The 27,983-nt window shown below is 42.6% G+C and overlaps 1 protein-coding gene across 1 annotated transcript; it reads right to left on the bottom strand.

The window, feature by feature from the left end:
- Positions 1 to 282: 282 nt before the first annotated feature.
- RDH10 (retinol dehydrogenase 10) lies at positions 283 to 26,827 on the bottom strand. Its single transcript, XM_032315897.1, has 6 exons — positions 26,514 to 26,827; positions 24,655 to 24,890; positions 5,051 to 5,149; positions 3,690 to 3,835; positions 1,769 to 1,900; positions 283 to 1,676 (listed from the first exon to the last, which is right to left on the bottom strand). Exons 1-6 carry the CDS (start codon positions 26,800 to 26,802, stop codon positions 1,553 to 1,555), a joined length of 1,026 nt encoding a protein of 341 aa, XP_032171788.1. The 5' UTR covers positions 26,803 to 26,827; the 3' UTR covers positions 283 to 1,552.
- Between the last annotated feature and the right edge of the window lie 1,156 nt (positions 26,828 to 27,983).

Raw genomic sequence — 27,983 nt, 5'->3', positions numbered from 1 at the left:
TTTCCCGTTAAAAGTGATTACAGTGCTGATCTGATCTGTGGTGCAAACTCACAGAGATAATGAGATGCTATTTTCACACTTTCAGAGTTAATAAGCCCCTGATAAAGTATCTCATCAAAGTGTAAGGTAACAAAGGAAATTTGAGTGTATGGCACCCTAATTGTTAATGGCTGTTCCTGGACATTATCCCATTCAAACAGTTTTTTTCTTTAAGGTCTGATAGGAATGTAATGATTTTCTCTAGAATATTGCTGATCACTAATAATCACACAGTCAGTGGCATGTAAGTTAATTCTTTAAATTTAATCAGTCCTTTATAAAACTTCCCAATTAATTAGTAAAAGATGGCTTATTTTAATAGCCTTAAACATTGGTTGCTATTTAAACAAGACATTCTAAAAAAAAAAAAAAGCAATCACATAATAGTTTATAGTAATTTACAAGTGGATGGTATACATTTAGATACAGAGGTAGAAGTCCACTTTAACAACATTTCACTAATACACATTTACCAAATTCAAGGCACAAAATAGTTTGCTTTACAAAAAAATACTGTAAAAATGTCAATTGCTGTTCTACAATGTGAATAAAACTTTCAAAAGAATCTTTACACCCTTCCAATACGTACTCCACAGAATATGATTTTTCCCCCTCACTAATCATAGTTGGCACAAAATGGGGACCTTTTTTTTAATGTAGAAGTTCCCATTTTTAGAAACTGTTCCTTTGCAGAGCTGCTATGTATTCTAGATAAAAGTCCATTCAAAGAAATGAAACACAGCAACTTCCTGAGGAAAGGGCACTTTCTGTATGCAGCAAAATTCACAGGTAGAAAATGTATGACCTTTGTGGATAAGTAGGTCTCCAGAGAAATAGAGCTTTAAGGAAAGATTTCAGAGACAAAATTAAAAATTCGGCTAACACTTTAGTCCTTATGACTTTAAGAAAGAGACCTGATCCCGTTACTGTAATAATCAAACATCATTTACTTCAAATTGATGGAGATTTCAAAATTCCTTTTTTAAAAGAGCTGTACACACAAACACCACAAGTAGCCCCATGGGCTTTGCAAAACTGAAACTTAGAAAACATGAGAAAATATAGCACTAGCAGTCCTTGAAGTCGCAAGGGTGTCAATTGGCTAGAGTTTAATTACAAGAATTAATAAACTCTACGGATATTAAAAAAAAAAAAAAAAAACCACACAGGTGAAACACACTGTCATTCCCATCTCTAGGCTTTCTGCTCTTTAAGAAAAATAATGGTAGCCTGGAGATGTCACACAGTGCTTGTCTAAAAGATAGGACAGGTTTCAGGGTTCTGCCTCAAAGGACCCTGTTGGCAACAACATAAGCTCACTTCTGCTGATCCCGTTTCCAAGTCTTCTAGTCGGTTAATTTGCACTTCATTTATTTATTTTTTAAAGTTGATTAAAAAAAAAAAAGTCGACGTGGGTTTAGAATCCAGAGACTGTCAGTAATGCTGATGTGTGTCGGACTGAAACACCTGGATCGTCTTCTGATAGAAACGATATTCCGTACAAAAAAGATCCTCAGATGCCATTTTTCGCTTCATTATTGTTTGTGGCTTGTTTTCTCTGAGCAATGAACGGGTACATACACTTGTCTGCTCCTAGGAACCGATACATGCACACAACTGCTTCAAAAGGGAGGATGCTGAAACGAGAAAGGGGTCTGTCAGCAAGTGCACACTGGCTGGCGGTAGGTCCTGGGGTAGGCCCAACCCAGGAGGGAACCCGCACAGTTACCTCTTCATGAAAGTCACGATGTACATGAGGCGGGGGGTGCAGATCATGGGCTGGTCCGTGAGGATGGCCTTCATGGCCTGCTTCACACAGTAATCAGGCTTCAGCGGGGGCAGAAAAGGCTCAATTTCTTTCCTGAAAGTTAAATAGTCACAAAATGAAATGAAGAATTAACACAAAGCAGGGAAGACTCAGGGAAGACAAAGCAGGAATAGACATCCAACCATTACCAGCAAGGTTATCTGAGTGTCAGGATCTCAGATCCATTTTGTTCCCTGCATTGTGTTTTTTCTGTATTTTCCAAATTTTCCTACTCTGAATATATTTTATTTGCATAGTCTAGAAAACAGGTTAAAAAAAAAAAGCAAAATTGGTCTGCTCTTCTGTAAAGTGAGATAATGTTTTAAAAATGTATTTCACATTATTTTTCTATTATTTTATTTTTTATTATTATTTTTTAAAGATTTTATTTATTTATTTGCCAGACAGAGATCACAAGTAGGCAGAGAGGCAGGCAGAGAGCCTGATGTGGGGCTCGATCCCAGGACCCTAAGATCATGATCCGAGCCAAAGGCAGAGGCTTTAACCCACTGAGCCACCCAGGCGCCCCTCTATTTTTCTTAATAGAAAAGAGGAGGACATTTGGCATAACAAACAGTAAACCCAAACACAACGCCAAACTTTTAGTGCTAAGCATTGTTAGAATGATGGTGTGTAACACTGGCATAAATTTTCTGAGTGAAATAAGTCAGCTGTATACTTTCCTGGATGCCCCAAGAGGGAAAACCAAGGCATTTTCTCTCAGGGGTCTCTGAAATGAAGAGCATATAGACAATCCTACCTTCAGCTGAATTCATTACACGACACACTGACATAACCTAATAGTATAATTTATGCCTTTCACTTTCCATTGTCCCACCACAGCTTTGGACACCTGCCATGATGCTAAATAGGAAACAGCTAAATAGGAAACAGGGCTCCTTAGACCCTAGGCAATTGGTTCCTAAGCATATGAGATGAAAGAAACACACACACACACACACACACACACACACACACACACACACACACACGTCTGCATGCTCAGGAAAAGAGGCAGAGCTCGAGTCCATTCCCAGTCCAGACGTGGAGTCAGCCGGACAATGGAATAACTCAAATCAAGCTCCACCTACTTCACAGCGTGGCCAGCTTCGGGGTGTGTTCAGAATGGCCCTGAACAACGGGGAACTGGTTCGGTTATCTTCCCTTGCCGTTCAAACTCATCCAAGCAAAGAATCTCAAAGTAAGCATGTCTTTACAAGTATCCTTTTAACGATTCGTGGTTTTGTTTACTCTGCTAGTTCAAGTCAGACGTGGCCTGACATTTATATTCCCACATGCCTCCTTTCAAAGTGTGTGGGTATTTTATTTTGTTTTTAGTAAATCGAAATAGTTCTTCTCATTCTTTTATAGTGAATCTGCCTACGTATACTCTGCAAAAAGAAAGCTCCCAAATCTGGAGGGCAATATTCAAAGGTCTTTTTAGAAGAAAGGCTTACTCTTTTGTGATAGTCACATTGTTTCATATCCAAATCAAAGTCACATTCATTTACCAACACCAATACTAAAGAAACAAAATAACTCCTAAGGAAGTAGCTTCCAAGGGAGACCCTGGGTATTTATGTTTCCTCCTTTGAAGGTACAGAGAGGCCACTTCCTGTCTGATGCTTCTAGACTGACTTCCTCGAGTTAGTATCAGTGCGGTATCAGAACCTCGCTTGTTAATCTTATTTACCTGAATTTTACAAACCTTGACCAATGAATTAACAGGTTTAGTTGTCAAATGATGGTTAAGGTGCAAGGTCTAATTCTACATATTCCTCCAAGATGGGAAAAAAAACGCTTCAAAAAAAGTTTATCAGTAATAAGACAGGTTTTTACTTACCTGATTCGGCAGCCTCGGAACATGCCCGTGTCTACAAGGTAAGGGCAAACCAACGTTGTTTTAATTCCATCCTTTTCAGCAGCCTTTAACTCATGGCTCAGGGATTCGTGAAAACCCACCACTCCAAATTTACTGGCACAATAATCCTGAGTTAGAGAGAGAACAGAAACACTAAGTATGTGCACAGATCCCACACCACACTGACCAAACCCAAGCTTCCCTAATCCTAGTACTCTGGTTACATGTTTGATACAGAAGGTTACAGGTGACTAAGCAAAGAAAAGGAAAGCATTTTCAAAGACAGATATCTGATGTGGTTCAGTGCAGAAATAATATTTTCAAAGCAACAGCAGAAACAGACGAACACTTTTTGCCACATCGACCGAGTATCATATTACTTTAGGGAAGTTACCACAAAGGAATTCTATAAAAGCTAACAAGCGGGAGCTAAAAATGGAGAGAGGTTCACTTTGAAGTGTCTGGAAAATTTACAAATGGTCTCTTGTTCAGTAAAGGAGAATGAAAATCCAGTTTGTCTAATTAACGCCAGGAGAGCAAAGGTGAACCTAGCTTAGGTTATAAGTTGCTAGGATCCAGTTTTCTCTTTAGGGTAAAGTGAAAATGGAAATGGTAAGTACACCTTGTAAACGTAAGCCAGACTTTAATCTAAGAACACATGGTACAGAAAGTTCTTATCCCTTACCCCACCTTAGATGTAGGAATGGAAATGCAGAATGTGGAAGCCATTTAGTCTGTGTCCTTTTGTGTATTTGCATGGGGATGAGGTTTTCAGTTTTATGCTGGAGGCACCAGAGGACAAACAGAACGATACACATACAAACACCTTATTTTTGGAATATGGTGAAGAACGGGGTTGATTAAGCCCAGTTCTGCAAACTTAACAAAGCCAGACACCTCACATCTGCCATAACCATCTCCTCTGATGAATGGATACAAACAGGTCGCTTTTGGCAAGTCGACCCAAACAGGATGTCAAGCTCTGGCCTCACGTGTCTGTTTCCCAGGGCACTGCCACTGCCCTCCACGGTTTCATTCTTGACCCTGTGCCTCCCCACGACCATCAAGCAAAACTGCTAATGAAAATGGGGCATAGCGAGGGCCAGTCCACCTACTTTTCCTGCTGCTGTGGCTGTCAAGCTAGTGTAAGTGATTTTATGGCGGAAGATACTAGAGGTGCACTCCCAACAGCTGGCCCTGGTTACTAACATTCCACACACGGCACACAGGTGGAACAGAGTGCTTTCACGAACGTGTGGGCGGCAGTACTCTTTGGAGGATTTCGGTGTACACATCACGAGATACACCGACTGACTGAAGGAAATGCTTTATATCTCACAAACCTCAACTCCGGCAGTACTGAACAATCCCAAGGAACTTGCAACTGTCACAATATGACCATGATTAATCTCCAGCATGGTAGGAAGGAAAGCCTTTGTGGTCTGAAAGAAGAGTAGAGTCAAGGATTAGAACAGACACTGTGAATTTCATTTACAAACCAATCCTACGCTATGTTCTAGCCACATGATAAAATCAGTTTTACCCACATAATGGTACATTTTCCGACTTGTTTCAAGATCTTATACATTTACTAAAAGAGTAGATCCTCTGAGTGTCTGGTTAGCATAACACCGTATCATCGGTGTGGCAGGCCTATTAGAAGCCGTGACCAACCAGACTTGTAACACAAGAGCTTTTGGGGACAAGCGCCAGAGATGAAAAGAAAGCCATCAGTCCAAGGCTCTTTATCACCTTTCAAGTGATAGTTATCTGCTAATCTAAACTACTCCCAGGTCAGGGATCTTTTCATGCTCCTGACACTTTAACACAGCTATCTCACCATCTGTGAGGGACCTCCAGCTTACCCGGGATTAAGTGCCTTGCATTAATGTCTACCTTACGGCTAGGTCTAAACAGGAAGGGACCTGCGAATGAAGAGATCTCCCAGCATCATCTTCCAGCATCCAAAGCTTCACCAAAGCGCACTAGCAGGAGGTAAAGTATTTCAGGATGTAAAAATGCAAGATAAAAGTACAGGATGCTCATCATGAGAAATGTGTCCTGTGCTAACCGACAGGAGCTTACAGCATTCTAAATGACTACACTCCCCTGGGGGGCTTACAGGGCAGTGACTTGTCCACAGAAGCAGGTGACCCGCCACTCAGTGTAGCTGAGCACGTGACACTTACAGGGCAATAGACCCAGGTACTGATTTCTTATTCACTAAACTCTTTCTTCCCCCTCTGGCTCTTTTGCCTTCAAGACACAAGGCTGTATTTAAAAAAAAAAAAAAAAAATTACTTCAAATTGCTTAAGATGATCTATTAACTACTCTACCAGGCTCCCAACAGTTTTATAACCTGCTTCTTAAAAGAAAGCAGCAAAGAGCAATCTGTCTACTGTTGAGTTATATCCCACTGCCAACACAGCTTCCCCATGATTTATGAAGTTAAAAGAACCCAAACAATACACAGTGGACTTAAAGGAGACTTGCATACCCTTTTCTGAGGATTTCCTGGCTGAGGGATCACTGAATTTTTGCATAAATATCTAATTTGTTACAATAACTTTTGCACGTACAAGATCAAAAACAGTCATTCCATTTCTTTTGAAGTTTCTCTGCATTCCAATCCATGATGCACACAGATGCCAGATGAATGGCTGCGAAGTATCCCAAGGTCTTCCGCAGTCTGACTCCTGACCATCATGCAACGACCCCCTCCACCCCAAGTCATACCCTTTGTCTGGGTCCCCCAGAGCACACTTATTCTCACCCACCAGGTTTTACCTGTGAACTCATCTCCTCTCTGACAATCTACTTCCCACGTAATTTGAAGTATAATATTAATCACATGTTTACAAAGCCTCCTGCGCTTTTCAACATGCTTATGTCACAAGAGCTTCCAAATAATTCTCTACTGAAGGTGTGGAGCCTTTATATCATTCTGCACCACCTTGACTTTGTTTGTATTTCTTTAAGACATAAGGTCAGGACCGTTCCCTGTAACATACAATTCCATGTTTTGAGATATTTTGATTGATTGTTTTAGATGTATTTGCCTGGCTGCCTCAGACTAAGCTGGAGGACACTGATTCTTCTTTCAAAGATCGTGGGAGAACTATGGCCCTGTGATGGGGACCGTGGAGGAGTGAATGTGAACAATGTTCCTTGTGAACTTCAGAGACCGGGCTTGCTGCTGGATGGAAGAGAGATACACGTTCAGCCGGATTTTACTACTTTGCAGCAGTAAGTGGGAATGGTTAGGGTAGTTAGGAAGAGTAATTATTATTTTGGTGTGCTTGGTAGCCAAAAAAGGCAAGACCTGGTCCTTCGGGTGATTGCTTATATGTTCAATTTTTGGCCCTCCGGCTTATATATGGCTATCATATCCCAGAACTGCAATAAGGTAATATCATAAAGAAAGATATACATTCCAATCTAAATAAGAAAACATATCCTTAAGTAACCAAGTCTGTAAGGCTTCTTTTAAGTAGCTGGTTATGATTGTTCCCAGATTAGCTAGAAAAATATAAAATGTGTTCGTGATGCGACTCAGAGAGCATTTCTCAGTATTCAAAGTTTGCCTACTCTTGGAAGACAGGGATAGATTTAGTACAAAGGATCTTACTGTTAAGTTCTTAAGTGAGGAGTCTCAATATTAAATCCTAAGAAATTACACACAATATACAACACCGGTAAGAATTAGCTGCTTAATCCCTGACCCTGTTTGTTCACATCGCCAGTGACCACTCGCTCTAGCTGGCGGCTGGCCCTGGCTGGAAACACACGGACACCCGAGCGGACTGGCACTAATGACCTCCCCCCACCACCCCGACTCCTGTGCAATGCTGTTGCCTGCAGGTGCTAAATGACTAATCCAGATCCCCAGCACCACATAAAGGTAGGTGATAGAAGATTAACAAGTTCCTAGCTGTTTTTTAAGTTTAATTTGTTGCATGGTTCTGAAACTGATTAATGACCCCTCCCCTTGTCCTGAAATTAGTCTGTGGTATTAACTTCCTCCTTCAGCGATTATTTCTTGAACATCTATTACATGCAGGTACTGTTTACTGATGTGGCCAAGAAATGATGGCTAGAATGGGAGCTGGTTTTGTGGCTGTCTCTAAGCAGAATTCACACTTCCCAGCACTGAACTGTGTTAAATCAGTGTATCCAGTATAAGAGCTCTAGTTTATGCACAGGGTGCTCTGGCTGCGTGTTCTAAAAAATGTGACTTGGGTTTGCTTTCCTCACCCCCTTGCTCTCCTTCCAAGTAGTCTGGAGGGACATTCAAGCTACTGGTTTTGTATTAAAAAGAAAAAGAGAAACAAAAGAATCTAAATATGGCTAAGTGACCAAAATCTTCCCCAACTGTGGGTTGTAAACATTTTTTCAGCGAAATATGCTCCACTTTGAGTAACTAGTAGACTGTGACACAGGTTTGCTTTAATATAAAGCTTTCTGCAGAGAGGAAGAATTAAAAAAAAAATGGTGGCAGGTCAGTGTCTAGTTTAAAATATGTGATTTCTGTGCATAATCAGGGACAAACACAGCCTGCTGTACAAATGAAATCCAATGTCTCCTTGCATTTTCTCCATCCTAAGACAAAGGCCTATTTTCTTCATTTAGGAAGCACACCGATCATAGGTCTAATACTACAATCACAACAACTGCTATCAATGTTGAGCACAACCAACAAGGTTCAGGAAATTGGGAGGTGAAAAAAGCTATCCAAGGCCAGGGTCAGGCAGGGAACCCAGACTCGTCTTCTAAGGCTGGGCTCAAACACTCAGCTCCCATGTGCCAGGCAAAGACAAGCCTGGGATAAGAGCATTCACATCAGGACCATTGGTTTTTTTGTTTGTTTGTTTGTTTTTTTAAACTTGGGGTTTCAGGGCTCATGCTGGAGCCTGATCCATGTGACTGAGCACGAAGGCTGTTAATCATTTTCCTTTGCTGCCCGAATGGAGGCAAGCAATTACTGTTCGTGCCTTATTTCCACAGCCCCAAGTCCTGCCTAATGTCTGGGGCACATTACCAAATAAACTTTGATCAACACTAATTCTATCCCTTACTTTACAGGGAAAATGCTGTAAATGAGTGGCTAGAAAGCATCATATTTTCAGGAATCTTCCCAAGTAACCTGAATAGTTTTCTTTTCTAATTACTCTTGCCCTCAACAGTCTGGTAGATGACATCTGAGATACAGCATATTCTGTCCCTGACACAGTTTGACAGCACAAAGAAATCTGGCACTTTGCAATGAATTATTAATGCGCACAAATATTGTAACATGTACGAGATGGGGACCAGTAAAAGGTGAAGTGCTAGTTGCCATGACACCAGTCAGTTCAAGCTAAGGTTCGTGATCTTTAACTTTGTCTCGAAGAGTCATTAAAGGAACATCAAGGGCAAATCTGAGAGTACACCCAAATGGCTTAAGTATAAATCCTCGCGTGTGCCACCGTTAGTGAATCTGAAAGAGGAAACTCAGATCGCTGACTGAACACCTGGACGCTGTGTCGTCCCCACTATAAGGAAGGATTACTTGGATCATAAGTGACCACTTAGTACAAGGATGTCTAAAGTATGGAGTTTGGTGGCTGGCAAGGTTAGTTAGATGCTTAACCTGAGCCAGAGAAGTGCTCCATCGCTATGTCTTTTTGTTCAAATGTCTGTGAAACAGAGGAAGCCTTGTAGTTCTTCTTCAGGAAGAGATGGCTGACTCTTGATCTAGGGTGTCTCGGAGTCAGCAACCCATATGCACTAACTGGTATGGCCAGTCGGAGAATTTGAAGTTGGAATGGACCTAAGGTTCATTTTATCTGGAAAAAGAGAACACTCTTAATAATGAACTCTGGCTAAAAAGTGTGGAGATGGACCTTTGCACACCCATGAGTAATTTTATCACAAGACTCCAATACCATAATCGGCCACCAGCTGACAGGGTTGCTATGTGACTAAAAAGAAAAAAAGAAGGAGTGGGGGAAGGACATTGACATGGACCCTGACGTTCTTATGAAACATACTTAAGTCTAATGTCACTATAGCTCCTCAGGGTTCCTCTTCAAAGCCCTGGGCACTTTGAAAGATAACTGTAAAGGTCATATTTATAATATAAACAAGAATTTCTGAAACAGAAGTGTGACTGGACATAGACATGACATGTTCTATCTCGAGAAATCTTTGAAAGTTAGGTTTACGCCAAATTAACTTCCAACAGTTGTAAACCCCCAGATCATTCTCTGTGCTCTTAATGACACACTGGGATGCAGGGCCTGCAGCTGCACTGTCAGGGCTAATTAGCCGAAAGTTAAACAAAAGAGAATGTGAAGAAATGTGGTATCCGGAAAAGTCTGGCTTTTGAAATGTTCAAGACTGATGACATTTTAAAGGTGTAGCTAAAACACCCAGAATGTGTTCTCTGTATTTGTAAGCGATTCCAGGTTAATGGACACCACGAAAAAGCCATGTTAATTTCTTGAAGAAAAAGGCCCCCATACCGTATTGTTGTGTGTTTGCATAACTGTCTTCTGGTCAATTCCAGAAAAGCCATCTTTTAAAAAGAATCCTTTTAAAATGTTTCTCTCTCATTTGAACACCCACGAAACAGGAGATTTTGGTTTCTAAAGAGGGCCAGAAATCACATTATGATGGGAAAAGGATTAACACCATCAGCACATACATAATCGTTTTCTGATGTATAAGGATTTTCAGAATCTCCAAATAACAGTAGTATATAAACAATTTGAGGGAAAAAACCCCAAACCGAAAACGACAATTAAGACTCCACTGAACAAAGAACATATAACTGGACATCCTCTTAGCACCTCTCCAGGTGGTCCAACAATTCTAGTTGGTGTTTTGCTCCTTCTGCCTCCGTTGCTACCAGAGTGACTTATCTTTATAGAATCACAAAGGAAAATACTGCTTATTTACAAGGCTAAAATGACATCTGGTGGCACTCTTCTCCGAACACTAAGTCACTGCTCCTGGAAAACTGGGATTTAATTTAGTACAAACTGTCGAAGGAGCTGTGCAAATACAGAGAACGGTGTCAAAAAGGTGAGGAGGAGAAATCGCTAGCATGTTTAAAGATGGTAAAATGGTGACATACCCCCACAAGCTATCTCGGGAAAGGAACGTATGGCTAAATAAATACTCTTAATTCTGTAGATCTAAAGGTTATCTGCTTAGTAAACACACTGACTGCCAAATTTAAGAAATTTCACTTTGATGCCAGAACGTGATAGTTAAAATTTTTCACTATAAAATTATCTTTAATTAGGAATTAAAAACTAAATCTATACTTGCTAACAAGATACTGACTTGAAGTATTTTAGTTGGGTTTGACAGCACAAATTCTGAAATTCATGGAACTGAATGACAGCTTTTCCCCCTTTTCTCCTAGTTGGGTGTGTTTGTAGAGACAGAAAATTCTCCCAACAAATCATGCAACAGAGCCCCCAAGTCAGTAAAGCCTGGAACTGCTCCCTCAGACTTCACAAAATGTTCATCAAAGTCTCTTAGTAGCTTGACACACACCACTCTCTTTAGTCACCTAGAAGAAACTAAAGAGTATGTCCTAACTCCCGAGTTCTTACCAATGTGACATCTACCATGCTTCTATTATTTTGAGGCTACAGGGATTAGTTTAACATTTGAAGGCATCAGCAGTTAATGCTTAACACACATGCACTAGTACACTCCTCCAGTTGCCCTGCAACCAAGAAGCTAATAAAAGAGTGAGGCTTTTCAAATGAACACCTAGATGATGACACCATTAGTTATTCAGCAAAAATAAATGCTTCATTAACTTGCCTTCCCACTGCTAAAGCACAGGATGAATCTAGCCCAAGGCAGCCACTCAGACACCAACATTCCCTTGCGTTTTAGAGTTTGTTATGCAGAAATACCGGAAAGGAGGTGACTTAAAACTCAATCTGTCTGGAAAGGACACTGGTTTTTGGAGTCCAAAAACCACATGGTCCCAGCTGCCAATCAACTGTCCATCCCTGTTACTTGACCTCTTTGAGTCCTGATTTTTAACTCATCTGTGAGACAAAAAGAGGAGGTTCTCCATTTGTTCAAAAATGTTATGACGACTTATGTCCAATAATTCTTTCTTAGATTCCTACCACGCGCTGGAAATACAAGTTGTAACACTGTGGTGTACCTTGCATAAGACTCTCGTAAATGACTCAGCAAGGTGTCAGTTCCATTAGTACAGAGGCCAGCAGCTGGTGAGCAGTAAAAATCTGTTCATTAAACATTTATATGATGTCATGACTGTGCCTCTTAAAATAATGTAACTTGAATTTATGCCTCTTACATATTAATGAAATTACACATTCTCTGCAAAATAATCGTTTTTCTGTGTTTCATTTGAGTTCACAGAAGCTCAGAATGTTGAAGGAAACTGAATGCTGAACACAGTTTTTGAAGTGCTATTTTCCCGGACCCTCCCCTGGCTGAGTCCTAGATGATCAAAGTAGTGTTCCATGATCTCCTGCAAGCTCAGGGTCCTTTCCCTATTTAATAATGCTTTATAGAATAATGAAATAACCCACAAAATTGCAGCCAAATAGTCTGCTAAACAACACTTTGTCATTAATCCCTTTGCTTTGCCCCAGACTCAAATCACATCTCAGAAACTGTAATAAAGACAGATCTTCCAAAGGGCAGAGGCTTCGGTTCTGCTCCAGTGACTAGTAACCACTTCCGTGAGGCATAAACACCGCACACAGGCTCGGCCACTGCTCAGGCTATCCGAAGGGGCAGGACTCCTTTGTCCCTCCTGCCCCCATTCCAACAGCTTTACCCAACAATGTCCTCAGGATCACCTTCCAACATCCTTTGTATTTCATATGTCTAAAAAGAGTAACTTCTCCCTCGCTTCCTCATTTGCTTACTGCGGAGTCTTTAAAAAACTAAAATCTTTACCTAAATGAAATATAAAGATAAAGATATAATCAAGAGGTTACTCCTGAAAACTTATTTTATTCTTAAGCTTGCACGGTAGCAACACAGAATTTACTCATTATATAGGAGTCTAAGGGGTACCTATATTGTATCAGGCACTGTTAAAGAGAAAGCTTTGTGAACCTCTGAAAGAAATGCACGGTAGCAAATCAAGTTCCATACAGTCCAGTGATGATTTTTTCTAAGCTTTAGTTCTTGTTTTCTAAGAACTTTTCTAAGTTCTTGTAATGTAATGATTATTTTTCTAGGTTTGGAAGGCATCCTGGGCTTTTAAAAAAAATCTCACAACTTAAATTTGGGCTCAAAAGCCCATCAGTTTTAGGTTATATGTTCATGCCTTTGAACTACCACTCCACAACGAAATTAAGAAATATCTTCAAGGGTAATAATTGCTGATTCGGAGAAGAAGACTAAAGTGGATTAAAAGACAGCAGTAATCACTTGTCAATCACAATTCTGGCTAACCCACCTAAAACATTATTAAATTGTGAAAACTAAAAAGGAAGACTTCCCCTTAGGTATCACAAGTGGATGAGACACCATGCTCTCCGTCAGTCAACACTGGAAGCCAATGATACCCCAGGGCCAGGAGTGGAGGAAGGGGTATACACAATAGGCAAGGTGGTAACTCACTTCCTGGGTGGGAAGAATGTATCTCTTCCCTGAAGGGTCTTGACTTTCTTTCATGATGCTTGTGGCTTTGGAAACTCCACTCCGGGCACAGTCACCAAGGGGAATGGTGAGCAAGCTAGCACTTGCACCCTTCCTTTTTTGACACTGGACCAGAATCCAAACAAAATAAATAAATAAATAAACCTAGACTAGGATTGGAACAGAGTGTGTGGTCTGGCATTTTTCTTGTCTACGAGATTCCGAAAGGGCTGATTAGCTCAGGAAAGAAAAACAAGAAGGCCGCAGGAAGGAGAATACTGAGAAAGTGGAAAGGAAAATGCACATTCAAGACCAGTTCCTCTTCAAAATGTGATGTGCCAGAGAACCACCTGGGATCTGGAATCAAATACAGATTTTGATCTAGTAGGTCTGGGAGGGGGCCTGAGAGTCCGCTTCCCTAACGTGTAGCCTGCCAGGTGCTGCTGCTGTCACCACTGCCCTGAAATGCAGGCTGAGTACAAGGTTCTAGGGTGACCTGGGGAATCCACTTTAAACCTCAAGAGGCTTCAGATCAATTTCTCCTAGAAGCTCAGCAAAACCGCAAGATTTCACTACCCTTTAGCCTACCGGTGTTCTCTGAACCAGGATATCAGAGGCTGGGAAGCCCCACTCTTCACTCCCCACACCGTTTCCCCAACAATGTTTTTAAGATAAGGTTGGTTCAAACCAAACAAGCTTGCCCAGAGCCTTCTACAGACAACTATGAGAGCATTTACAGACGGCTTCTCTGTGTATTTGCCGTGGATCCATTTTCAGCACCAGCAAGGCCCTCTGCTGTCATTTGAATGCTTGTGTCGCCACAATTCATGTTGAAATCTAATGCTCATTGTGATGGTGTTAGAAGGGGGGGCCTTTGGGAGCCCTCAGGAATGGGATCAGCGCTCTTTGCCCCAGAGAGATCCCTTACCCCTTCTGCCGTGTGAGGTTTCAGCAGACAGCTGTCTACCAACCAAGTAGGTCCTCCCTAGAGACCGAATCTGCTTGGCACCCTCATCTTCTGGAACTTCCAACCTCCAGAATAGTGAGACATAAATTTCTGTTGTCAGTAACGCACCCAGTGTCTGGCATTCTGTTCCAACAGTGTAAAGGGACTAAGTCACCCCCAAAGCCATTAGAACAAGCTCACAAACACAGACAGAGAAGGCGTCAAAGTCCTCTCCCCACATCCACAGAGGTTTTGAAGGCCCAGGTTTTCAAGACAAGGTCTTTCAGCCTCAGCCTTTACCTGTTTCGTTTTTCTCATTTAACTTTCTGAAAATTTCATGCTTTGGTAAGCCTGTGAGGAAATCACACCTAGGAAAAAAATTAGCCCTTTACAAATCAGATGCTTGGGTTGTAAGTCTGGATGCCATCAACTGCGCAAAACTGCCTCATTTTGAAAATCTGTGATTAGCATTTCTAAAATGCAAAGCTTATGGAGTTTTCTGGAATTCTAATCCCTTAAGATTATTATGTAACAGAATAAAGCTTTTACATTTTCTAGGAGATAAGCTTTAAAAAAAATCACAACAAAAACCAAAAAACTAAAACCATCCTGTTACTGACATTTTGGCACCAAGTGTTAATAGAAATTTGCGCAGCCAAATCTTGTTGAAGTGCCGTGTTTATTCACTACTTTTTGTGTCCAGCTTCTCAGTGCTGACATGTGAATTAGGAAAAGCAAGGAAGCTAAGTGACCAAGAATATCCTACAGTCATCTCAATGAAGTAACCATCTCAGATATGAACCATGGAAAATTACAGAAATAGCACAGAAAAACACTTGAACTGGCCTTTAGTAATAAAATTCTAGTGTAGTATTGGTTCTTTGGTCTAGAATTTCACATTCTTGTATAATTTATAGAGCAAAGTTTCTGAAGCTAGGGTCCATTAGTCATTGTTAAATGAACTATGCTAGTTTAAAAAAAAAAAAAATCAACATTTGAAGGTGGATTCTTTCATTATACCAAAGGGCAAAAGCGTAAGTGACTCACAGGAAAATCTACTAGCTTTGAACATGTAGCTCGGGTGAGTATTTGTAGAGATTCTAAACTAAAGTCCTAGGATGAGGGACTGAATCCTAGCTTCTTCTTTCCCCAGGGGTGACCTTAGGCAATTCCTATAACCTCTCTCATTTGTTTCCTCATCCATAAAAATGGGGATAATGGCTCTACTTAATTCAGAGTTGCTTTGAGGCTCAAATGAGAGAAGAGTGTTTACGAAAGGGTCTGTAAAATTTAAGTGCTATATAAAAGTACTGGTAAATGCACTCCAGGCTCATTAAGCATATATTTATAGGCTCTTTTGGTTATAAGTGCTATCTATTTTTGGTTATGTTGTTTCTTCAAGTTCCTGCAATTCCTGGCTCTTCCTTTGTATGGCTCCCAGGCCTCCCTGCCCTCCAGGCAGCACCAGACCACGCTTCCGGCAGAAACCCACTACCTGACCACCAGAAGCGGCCTCAAAAACCATAGTGCTGAGCATCTGCTTCGGCTGCCCCGACCCCTTTCACCCAGAATCCTAGACGATGCTGGGAAACAAAAACGCTTTCCGCGACACCTCTTCTCTAATCCCTCCTTTAGTCCTCTTTCACTAGGAGTAGACAACAGTGATTTTAAAAAGATAAATTAATAACGCTTGGCAGAGAAAAGTCTGGCAGACATAATACTAAAAGGTGGTACAGAACTATTTTAAGATAATTTATTTGACCTGGTATTTCTTTTTTCCAAGAGACTGTAGAACTATCCCATTTTTAAAAATCCTTGAGAAATCAGTAGGGGGCAGTACGTTAAGTGCAATTTGCAGGTGGGAAAATTCAGGCTTTGAATTTTAAGTTTCACTTGTCCTCAAAATACCCATGTGCTTACATAAGTTACACCACAAATATTTTCCCAGTTACACTGATTTGGGAAGTGTTATTTTGAGCCCCATTGTTTAGAATAACACCAAGGAGCTGAACCTTGTTAATATTTAAAGATTCCAGTACCAAGCTATTTGAAAGAAAGGCAAGAAATTCACATTTTATGCAAGTAGCAAATGAGAAACACTACAGTTTCCCCAAACCAATAAACAAAAAAGCCTACAACCAAAAAAAAAAAAACCAAAAACAAAACAAAAACAAAACCACACAATGACAACAAAAAACAACCTTTACAACATTAACACAGTTGCCATCTTTCACACATAACTTTGTGTGATCCTTGAAAGTTTCACAGACCAAGTAATGTTTTGTTTCCGAATGTGAACTCATTGTAAGTGGCTTGTCAGTTGGGCTAATTTGACAGCACTCAAGGTTGCGGCAGTAATTGCCCTCACTTGTTAAATATTCTAGCAGCATTTGCTGCAGTGTTGAAAGTTTTATGATCATTATGAGAGGATATTCAATTTTTCCCCGTGGTTCACTTAATTTTAGTTTCAGAGCATTTAGGAAAATGGTCCCTGACAGGTGTGAACTTGAGTTTTTAAGAGAATTGACAAATAAAGTAAAAAGAAAAAGGAATTCAAGAAAGGGCCATGCTGGGTAAGATCAAGTAAACGATGTTAGCATTCCTCGTGTTGAAAGGCATACCCTCCAGTGCTGGGATGGTGTAAGCCTGCAAACCCAGGCGGACGGGGACTGACTGGCTGGCCAAATGTGTCAGGGTAATCGTGATTAAATCCCAAGGCCATGCTCCGACAACATTTACTCTGCTCAGTGGTATCTTAACAGTATTAGGTCACAACACAGGGAACTTCGCTAAGGCTGCCCTACCACACGATTGGCTGTATGCTCTACCTGTCCACTTGGTATTTTCAAAGAAAGAATTACAAGATTCCATCCTCTGGGTTAATTTCCCATTATGCTTACAAAAGAGGTCACAGCCTAAAAGGAACTTCTTAGGTCAGTTAACAGAAACTATAAAAAAGGGTCAGTTCTGTGAATAGCTAACTCCTAAGATTAAAAACTTCTAAGATTAAAAAAAAAATCACTAATTAAACCGAGAGAGATTAACACACTTTAATCTGATCCCCAGAGTTCCAGGCTCAAAACATTGGATTTAACTCATTCAGTTGATACAGGGAGTAGTTCCCTGTTTCTTAAGGACTATCAGAGTTTGTCATACTCCAAAGATTAGCTACAAAAGGCCCTTTATCTTAGGAAAATTACTGCTTGTGAGTGCAGAAGGAAATAAGATACAAATCCACCCTGTCGGGACACCCCCTAGTGGAAATTCAGCATAGTACAATTTGGGGTTCCAAAAACATCCTGGGTATTTGGGACTTAACAGTGTGGCTCAAAAGGGCTTTTTTCAGCCTGTTGGCTATAACTGCACAGAGTCACGAGCCTTATTATTCATTGGGCATTCTAAAGCAAGCAAATAAACATGTCATCTACACATCTGTCCATATAGGCCGGTATCTGGATTAAATGGAGGCAAACTGGCTACTTATCATAATTGAATGAGGCTTAATTTTAGTTTCTGAAAGAAACAGAACAGAAAGCTTAGATGAGTCTGTTATTAATATTCCTTAACTAAAGGATCTTAATAAAAGGGGGGCGTTCCTACATTTTTTTTTTAATTTAAATTTTAGCTAGTCAACATACAAGGGGTTTCCTACTTCAAAAAATTATTCTAAGTCCCAAATGAGATTATTAAACTTCAAGTTAACTAAAGTCAATTCACTAGAATTTGCCAAAGATCTTAAAAATCTGAAAATGGCTAGGGTGAAAACAAACCTAAGGGCAGAGAATAAATCCGGAGAATGAGAGCAGTTACGTGTTTGGCCATGGGCTTGTAGCTCTTCTCTAGGCCCTGTGACCCAATCCTGCAATAAATGGCTGAGGGCCCCACCCAGGGAACATTCCTCCATTCAGCCTTTCTGAAAAAGCTATTTAATCAGTGTTAGCCCAGGTTAAATAACGCCTTCTACTTTGACGTGTCCTATAGATTAATTTCTACTACGTTATCTACAGATAATGGATGAAGTCCTAGATATAGAAATAACAAGGGAGAAAAGACCAAACATCAAATCTGCTTCAAGGAATAGAGATAAATAGCACATAAGCAAGCAAGAGTGGGCCATTCCTTGAACCAGGACTTAAACTACTCTACAAGGACCGCCTCTTTAATCTGTGAAGATACTATTAAGTCAACATGAAAGTATTTTGAATATTTTTTTCCTTCCCAGAAGGAGTGATACATTTTGTTTAAACTATTCATCTGCTTTTGTCTCCCAGTAAGACAGGTCTCAGATGGCGGAACAGCTGAGTGCACAGGGCTCCCTCAGGGGCACAGGGTGTCTAGCCCAGCAGGAGTTTAGGGCTGACCAGGAGACATAATAGGCGATGAATTTGGAAGGCAGGTGGAAATCAGCTTTAGAAGATCTAAGCTGCCATGTTAATGAGCCTGGACTTCATGCTGTGAACAATACAGTCACCCAAAGGTTTGGAGTAGGTTCTTGTCAGCATAGTCCTTAAGCACACACATAGCAAATTCGAGTCTGCTTAGATAATCATAGGTTGAAGAGCAAAATCTGGGAACAGGGAAAGAAGTTCAGACATTCTTTCCAAAGTCCAGACAAGAGGCAACGGAAGCGCAGGGGAGGACACAGGACTGGGAAGGAGGAGATCAAAGCACATGGCAGCAACAGAAGAGTCAGGACCCATGAATGTGGGCAGGATGGATAATTAAAGATACTGCTGATGTTCCCAAACCTGGCCCTGGCCAGACCAGGGGACTAAAGAAGAGGCAAAAAGGAGTTAGTTCAGTTTTGAGACTTATTGATTTTAGGAATGAGGGGAACAGCCAAAACAGCTGTGTGAACTTGGGAACTGTCTCAGAAATTAGATGAAGCTACTGAAATAAACAGATTACCCCGCTAGAGTTACAAAGTGAGAAGAGGTTTGAGCATGTAATACTAGTCATTACATCTCAGAAGTAGGGGGGCCAGGAGGACTTGGGAAGACAGAAGAGAAGCAGGAGAAAGTGGGCTTATCGTGGAAACTAAAGACTGGAATTTAAGAGATGGTTAATAGGATCACATTCTGTAGAAAGATCAAGCTGCACACTGGCAACGAGGGGGGGCACTGCCGTTTCTTCATATGATCTTGGTCACTCAGCAATATTTTCTAAACCACTGACGTATCTGGACACAGATTCGAACACACATCAAAGATGCTGCAAGGATTTTTATAGGATGGTGCCCTGCTCATACCAGTTATGTAAAGTGACATTTGAACACACCACAGATGTTGATTTCTAGCAGCAATAGAAGCAATTTGGGCCTACCACATAACATACCAAATATAGAAACTCGAGGCTTAAGGGGCACGTGATCTTATTTTGTATTAGGAAGCAAGGCTATGAAATGCTAGGGATAGGAATATGTTAGGGATGCAGTCCCAAGTATCCAAGTGATTGCTACCTGAGAGATGTTTTTAAATGGGACCACAAGAATTAATAAGATAAAGTATGCTTACCCCATGTCAATTTACAGTTCAGTTGAAATAAAAAGTCTTTCTGAAGCTCAAACATTTGATTTTTAAGCTTATGATATTTATTTAGCAACAGAAGCCAGTTCTAGTACAGACTTAAAAACTGGCCATGAACTCCAACTTCTGAGTAGCTACCTTAAGATAGGAAAATACTACTTTATAAAATATATTGTATAACAATTCTTAAAATTATGGTTTGAAGGAAGAAGAACTGGCCAAAGAGTTTTATATGAATACTTTAGAAATGATTTTTAAAAAATTCTAAATCTAAGAGACCTCAAACAAAAAACTATGTTTCTCTAACCAGAGAACAATACAGCACTTGAGATTAAAAACCAGTAAATCAAATAGAAACTTAAACATGAATGATTAGGGACCATTCATGAGATATTAGGTACTACCATAGCACTAATGTCTTTAAGTGCTACATTACTCAGATCTAGCTGGTGGGCTTTTACTTTTCCTGGATGGATTTTAACTAAATAGACTTTAGACATTTGGATATAGATAAATGCCTAATTCAGTAATTAGTATTTTAAAACTGTGAAACCTTTTAAGTTAAGTGGTCTATTAATTAACTACCAATTATCTTGTCTGACTACCATATCAATAGAAGTAAATTACCGACTTGCTATTTGACAGATTTAGCCCTTTACCATGCAAAATTTCTTCAGAACATAAAAGGCCTGAGTTAAATGCTTTTGCTTCCCCCTTTTGGTTAATCAGAGATCAATTTGCTGCTCACGTATAAAGGCCAAGTGCAGCTCTTGGGCCAAAAATGATCTACAGATAAACTCTGTCTTGTAAAAATGGCAGGCTAAGATTCTACTCCTCTTAAAAAATAACAAGTGAAGCAATATTCATGTTCTGAAGAAAATACAGGCTTGCAATTCCTGTATGGAGGCCGACTTGCCGTGTTTCACAGGAGATGAGCAAGGTATTTTCCAGCTTTCGTATCCCATGGAGCCACAGAAAGGGCCTAAGTGAATTGTTGCTAGGATTATGACAACATTAAAGTGCATTGTGTTGCACATGTTCTCCTTGGTCTTGCACTGACCCTGATGAGAATATTGCACAACAGATTATACTGACTGGAGTCTACCCCAAACCTATCACTTCTTGACGGGCGACCAAGAGAAGGTTCCTAGGAGAACTGCTGGTGATAGAAGAATCCTGGAAGTGGGAGCATCACAGCAGACCGGAGGGCTGGGTAGGATAATGCCGAGCACAGCAAAAACTTTCAATGTGCAGGGAAATAAACCGTATGAGGTTCAGAACCAAGAAGGGAATTACAGGTAGGAATGGTTGCCACATATTCAATTTGAGCTTGTTTCCAACTGGGTTATCAACACCGGCCTTCTCAAGTTGCTAGCCTGGCACCCACGAGCAGATTTAATATACTGTAGTAAATGTGAGCACCCGGGTGGGGCAGGGAGAGTGGAAAAGTTATGTAGCAAAACAAAAGGAGATACAAACCATTATGAATGTGAGCCAGCCCCATTTTGAGGTCTCCTCAATCTTGCACAGCGTTAGTCAGTCCACCATAAGGCTTACCTTTCGAAATTTCAGCAGACAGGCCCCCATGAGCATCCTGAGTAGGTGATCTTCTGAATTTTTAAACAGAAGTCTAGCCTATTGAACACTCATTTACTGCATGTTCATTGAATCTTAGGAGTGGAGTCCTATTCTGAGCAGGGGAAAACAAACAGGAAAGATAGAACAAACTGCCCTCAGACAGTTTGCCATCTATTTTGGAATTTCAGGGCACGATGCATAAATAAATAAACAAACAAACAAACAAACCAAAGAGCACATACTATGCCACAAGGGTGAGAAAGAACAGATGCTGCAAGACATTAATGGCAAGAAGAGAGAAAGCTTTAGACAAGCCATTTAACTGCAGCTTCATCAGAAAACAAGGGATGGACTCGAAGATCTCTAAGGATCCTTGCAGCTCTAATATTAGAAAATGCCAGGAAAAGGGCTGGAATGGGGAGGGAAGATTGTATTAAGAACTTGTGCTAGGCCTTAAAATGTACCGGAATGGAGGAAGAAGGTCTTGAAGGCAAAGGCAGTAGTAGAAGCGATTTTAAGTAGGGGGCCCACAGCTTTTCAGTGGAAGTCCACACGGTTTTCTATCTCATTGCATAGGACTTTAACGCTGGGTCAGGCTCAACACACCATTCAGTATTTTATGAAAACAGACAGCAACTGCTACTTACAAGTCTGGCTCAAGACTAATCGTTCAAATGACTAAACGACTCTCTGCTCAGCTGATCTACTTTTTAAATAAAATGTATGGGGCAACTTCTTCGCCCCACCCAGATACAGTAAAAAGACACACTGGTTATTTTCTTTGGAAGGAAAACAGCACATGCTAATATATCTTCAGACAGTTGTCAGACATTTTTGCCTATGAGGACTACTGGAAGGGAAGCTGAATTCAGGTAGCTCTTACATCATCTAACAACCCCCACCTCCCACCCCACCCCCTGCCAAATCACTGTAAAAATTATAGTAAGCCTTCTTCTAAATTTTAGTTGCTAGACCTCAATTTCTTAAAGGGTTTATAAGGCTCGGCAAGAAGTCAGAAATTCCAACTCTAAAATGAATTTTCTGACTCAATATCGAAAATAAATTCTTAAGTTTAGATGCTTAGGGGAAAAACAGCTGGAGAATTCAGGAGCCTCCCATATTTTAATATGAAGTGACGTCATTACCGTCAAGGCTTCCAAGAACTCCCTAAATTCTGTAGTTAAGCAACATCTCAAAGCAAAGTAAGGACTCTGGGAAGGTGGTATGTTCCTCCTTAGTATATGGGTTCAATTCCACAATCATTCTTCTATTGGAGATTTGATTCAATTTTCTCCTTAGGTTAGAAAGTAGTCTAATGTTAAGGCACAGTTTATCAATTGATGTGCATTTTCAAGGCCAAAGCTATGGATTTTCTGTGTTTAACACACTCTCAATTAGCTCTCATTTTACAGAATGTCTAGCGAAGAGAGGCTGCTTTCCTCTTGAGGTATTTAACTGCAGATTTAAAAGTGTGGTTATGTTTGAAATTTTATTATCTGGCAAAATAATCATACAGAGAAAGCAAGCAAGATGGCTAAACTTTAGAGCACAGTATTGGTAAAAGTTTACAATTCAGAAACCCAGGATCATCTCAATCAAAGGTTATTGGAAAAGAACAGTCCTGGTATTGGCGGTTCACAACTAGCCAGCCTACCAATGGCTGTGTATCTATTTAAAGATGACAAGTTGACCGAGAGCAACTGGAGTTTCTTAGGCCGCTTCATCCTTACCATTCTACTCTGAAAACTACAAGTCCATCTGCAAGTGACATATGTCTTATTTCAAATGGTGGTTGTTTTACTCAGAATTATAAAAACGTAAGATTCTTGATAAACCATAATGCCAAGTTTATTCATTTCTACCGGTCTTTACTCACCTGATCCACCCTCTTGCCACTTGCCACTTGTTCTTATGCACCCCATGGCAGCAAGGACTTTTATTCAGTTCCCCACCCCCAATGCACACAACACACACATACACACATACACACACACATACACTCTTTCTCTCACACCTATACACACGCCCATGTGCACAAGCACACTTAAATCCCGCCAAACTGCACTTGGTAATCTCCTTACTCATTTAAAGCATTCATATGAGTTAGCTCACACCATGTGTGTGTTCATTTCTAGAGGTTTGAAAATGAATTAAATAAAGATCATGTTTTAAAATAAAACATTAGAGTAAGCTTCTTTCAGGAGCCGAGAAATGGTCTGATGTTCAAGGAACAACATTTGAATAAGTACTTCTAAAGCCAGATTAAGTTTGTAGGCAGTTGCTAAAAAATTAAGGAGGTTTAATGTGACCTATTTAGAAGAAACAGTTCTTTGTGGTGTTCCATTAGAAGGCTAATCCGCCTATAGAAAATACAAAACGAAATTTCCTATCTCCTTACCCTTTCTTTATTGGCTCTTACATGTCTATAAAAGTAAACGGGCATTACTGTGGGGGAAAAAGAGAATAAAGAAGGTCCACAGTGCAGAGTTATAGGCGAGAGCTTCACACCTTCCATTACTGAAGTTTAGGTAAAAAAACGAGGATCTGTGAGGTCCCCAGAGCAAGAAGGCCCTCCTTCCCCCTCATCCTTAGATGCTATAGGAGCTCCGATGGCTAGAAGCTGATATGGTTTAAGTCCCTTGTTCCCTCTCACAGTCCTCCTGTCCCTCATATAGGGACTCTGTGGTCCTAGCAGGGTGACCTCTGTTCTCCTAAGAGAGGCATCCTGTAAGCTGAGAAAGTTCTGACATGTACTCCATCAGGACAAGGCCACAGACCCTGTGGATGGTCAATGGATGTTAAGTGACTGCTAGGGTGGCCTGACCACTCCCAGTGGACCACAAATGCTGATCTCAGAATCTCTGGCACTTTCTAAAATGCGGCTGAGCAGTAATTTGGAAGCCTAAACTCTGACTTCAGGAATTCATAAGAACAACCAATGTTTTACAAACTCAACAGAAAGTAAAATAAACAAACCCAGGGTTTTATGCTCCCTCTTGTTATTTTTATGGCAATCTTTCAAAACTAGTTCAAAATGTTCAGTCCTTCACCCTCTTCAGAAAGACTGCATGGGATAGGGTAGAAAATAATTATTTGATAGTAACTGGCAATGCAGTGTAATTCACCACGGGGAAATAACGAATTAGAAAGCAGCTTTGCAGTGAAACAGTACAGGTGTCTTTCAGGCTGGTACTGAAGTCTGCTCCTTCCCAACCTTCTCATTGAGGAGGGCCTAGTAGTAAAAACAAGGATGTTTATATTTACCCAGAAGTGTGCGTGGCAATTGACCATCATGGTTCTCTCAATGAGCTCATCGGGACATTCCAGAAGGTGATGCCCAGAGACCACTCCAGCATTATTGACCAGGACTGAGACCTCGCCGACCTCCTTGCGGACCCTTTCTGCGGTCAGGTAGACATTTTCCCTCTTTCCCACATCACAGGTGTAGGTAAAAACCTGCAAGTTACAGTGGGGCAGAATTTCTTCCTCACCATTTCCAGCTGTCCTCAGAAGTCCAGATGAAGGGGGGAAAATGGAACAGAGAAGGGGGTGGGGGGTGCAAAATGTGAGTCACATGGCAATCAGTAGGACAAAGATCACACAAAACAAAAATACTACAGTGAGCTTCAAATTTCTAACACCCTGAGGCTTGCCAATGACTGAACTTACAGCTGCCTTCCTCCCCCAAAAGTCTTTGGGAATTACAGCAATTTACCGGATAGCTTTGCTTCGGGGAAAATCATGTAATTGTGACAAGCCCGATACAAGTCAGACCTCATGGGAACAGCTTCCTGGAGCTAAAGACACCTGGAAAAAACTGATCTCAGCCCAGAGAGTAACACCCCCCTCCTCCCAAACACAAACACTACACACTCCTCTTTTTTGAGGAACAGTGGCCAGAACCGGCTTTTACTCTTTTAGTACAGGCACCCTCAAAATGGAAACTCTCCTTCAGGCTCACAAATCAAAACTGCAGTTAACAGTCTGAAGTCATCCAAAGCCAAGAAATGAACCTAAAGTTTCTCATAAAAGAACGGAGATCACTGGTTTGTTCTAACTGGAATAGCTGAGATCTCCCAAGAAGCACTTCACATAAATGAAACTTACAGGTAAATATGCAATTTTACCACATAAGATCTCAATTTAAAAACCAAAATTCTCTTTCCTGGTTTCTGAATTACCTTTTCTCTTTTAGGTTTTAGCAGGGAGCACAATAACCTGTATTTGCTACCTCTCCATACCACTGTTGAAAATGTAACATTCTTGACCTTTGATTTTCTAACCTAAAAGGCAGGTGCCAATAGTTTTAGTGAAAAAAATGATCGATATGGGGGAGGGGTGGTGTCTCAAGTTAATCTTCCCGGTATAGTTCAATGTTTTATCTGGAAATGAAAAATTTTATCAAAGAGTAAGAGCCATTACCAAATTTCCTAGACCAATATTTATGGTTGGTTATGGTCTCCACTTCGGCTTAAAAAAAAAAAAATCTCAGATTCAGGTTATTTAATAAATAAACCGTGAGGCAGATTTCCTGAGGTTATCAAAAACATAAAATACATTTACAATGAGGCTTAAATATTCAAAGCGCTTTGAAAGGTAGGCTATCTTTCAATGAGGCTGAGTATGTAACTAAAGCAGTTACTTGTCCCTGGTGAAACAATGTTAATTATTTTCTTGTGGCTAAACTTATAGTGAAATCATCAATGCTGCCCCAGCCTCGGCGATTCAGACCACGGTAATAATATAGATACGTTCATCAGTCGAGTCTGAGAATAACTTCCCAGACACTTCATTGCCCCATCGCAAACCGGAGGGAGGCATTTCTTTAGAATTCAAACCTGTGCTAGCAAGTTCGCTCTGCCTTCGCTATCCTCAGAGGGTTTAGGAAGCCCGACATTCTTCCCTCAGGACCTCTGGGAAGACAAGGGTTCGGCACACCTTCCCCCCCTTCTAAGACAGAGGTGACCGTGTTCCTTTCTCACGGGGCAAATTCCACTCGCAGGAGACGAGGGGGTGCTTCTCTTCCTTGCAAGAGGGGCTCACCCAGACAGTGGGGTTTCGGGCCCTCCCGGAGACGCCTCGGGGGGTGGGGAGAGGCTTGATCCCCCGCAGGTCCGAGTTACCTTGCAGCGCCGCGGCGTCGGCCGCCTCCAGGTCGCGGTAGATGTGGCGCACCATGCCCGCCGTCTCCTCGTTGCTCTGGGTGTTGATGTCCCAGAGCACCAGCAGTGCCCGGCGCCGGGCGAACTCGAGCGCGAAGAGGCGGCCCAGGCCGCTGCCGGCGCCCGTGATGAGGCACACCTGGCCCGCCACGCTCTTCTCCTTGGGCCGCACCAGCCAGCGCGCCGCGGCCAGCACGAACGCCCAGAGCACTTTGAAAGTGACCACGAAGAACTCTATCACGATGTTCATCGCGACGCCCGGAACCGCGCACGAGTCCAGCGTCCGCGTCCGCGCCCACCCCGCGCAGGGCAGCCGGGCTCCCGGCCCCCGGGGTGTTTGTCAGAGCCGCCGAGAGCAGAAGGCTGCGCCCCGCGCCCTCCCTCGAGGTGCCCTCCGGGCTGGAGTGCGCGGCGCCGTTCCCTGCTTGCGAGGGGACACTCCCGCCCGGGCTCGGCGCGGTGGCCCCCGGGCTGTGCCCGCCGCGGCAGCCGCCCGGCTCGGCGCCTCCTGCCGGCGGTTGCCTGCCCGTCCCGCAGCGCCCGCCCGGCCGGCCGGTCGGTCCCGCTGCAGCGGCGGTGACAGCCGCGACTTAGGCGGCGCGCGCTGCCCTCATGGCCAAGCCGCCGCCGCCCGAGTGTCCCCGGAGCCGGCGCGGCGGCTCCCTCTCACCCCGGGGGAGGGGCGCGCAGCGGAGACCGCACGGGCCCGCCGGCCGCCGCGGGAGTTGTCAACTTGACCCAAGTTGCGAAAGGGTGGGAGAGTGGGGTGCGGGGCAGCGGGAGCGCCGCGAAGGGGAGACTCGCTCGGCGCAGTCGAGCGCTGCCCAACGGCTTGCAGCTGCCCCCGCGGTCTCGGGTCCCCTGCCCTGCACTCCCCACGGCTGTCAATTGGGCACTGGGCTCCACAGCGCAGCGCCGCTTGCAAGTCGGAGCGCTCCCGGCCGCCTCTGAGCGGGCTCCACGCTCCGCGCTATATAACCCTCGACCGGGAAGAGCCGGCGGCGGCATCGGCCCTCCCTCCGCTCGGCCCTCCCCGCCCCCGGGCGCACCCCGCCCCCGGCCCAGCCCCCCGCCCGCCCGGCGTCCGCCGTCCGCCGAACCGCGGCGGGGCAGCCCCTCTCACACGGCCGTGGCCGCAGCCTCCAGCCCTCGTTGCGCCTCCCTTCGGGACTCACGCCCCCTGCCGTGGGGTGTCCCAGCCTCCGCCTGCCAGGCCTGGCAGTCGGCAGTGTCCGGGCCATCCTCCTCCTGCCGTCGAGTCCGCGCTAGTCCCTATCTCGACACTTTCGTTAAACGTGGGACTCTGGACGGCCCCTCCTGCGATCAGGCGCTGAGGAAGACAGCCCTGCAGGCTGGAGGAGCCGCGAGAAGGACCTCGGCAGCGCGGCAGTAGGGTGCCGTTTATGGCTAGGGCTGGCAGAGAGCCGAGAA

The sequence above is a fragment of the Mustela erminea genome, chromosome 16 (assembly GCF_009829155.1).
Source record: "Mustela erminea isolate mMusErm1 chromosome 16, mMusErm1.Pri, whole genome shotgun sequence".
Lineage (NCBI taxonomy): Eukaryota > Metazoa > Chordata > Mammalia > Carnivora > Mustelidae > Mustela > Mustela erminea.
The sequence above is the reverse complement of the archived record's forward strand: the minus strand, read 5'-3'. Positions and strand labels throughout refer to the sequence as shown.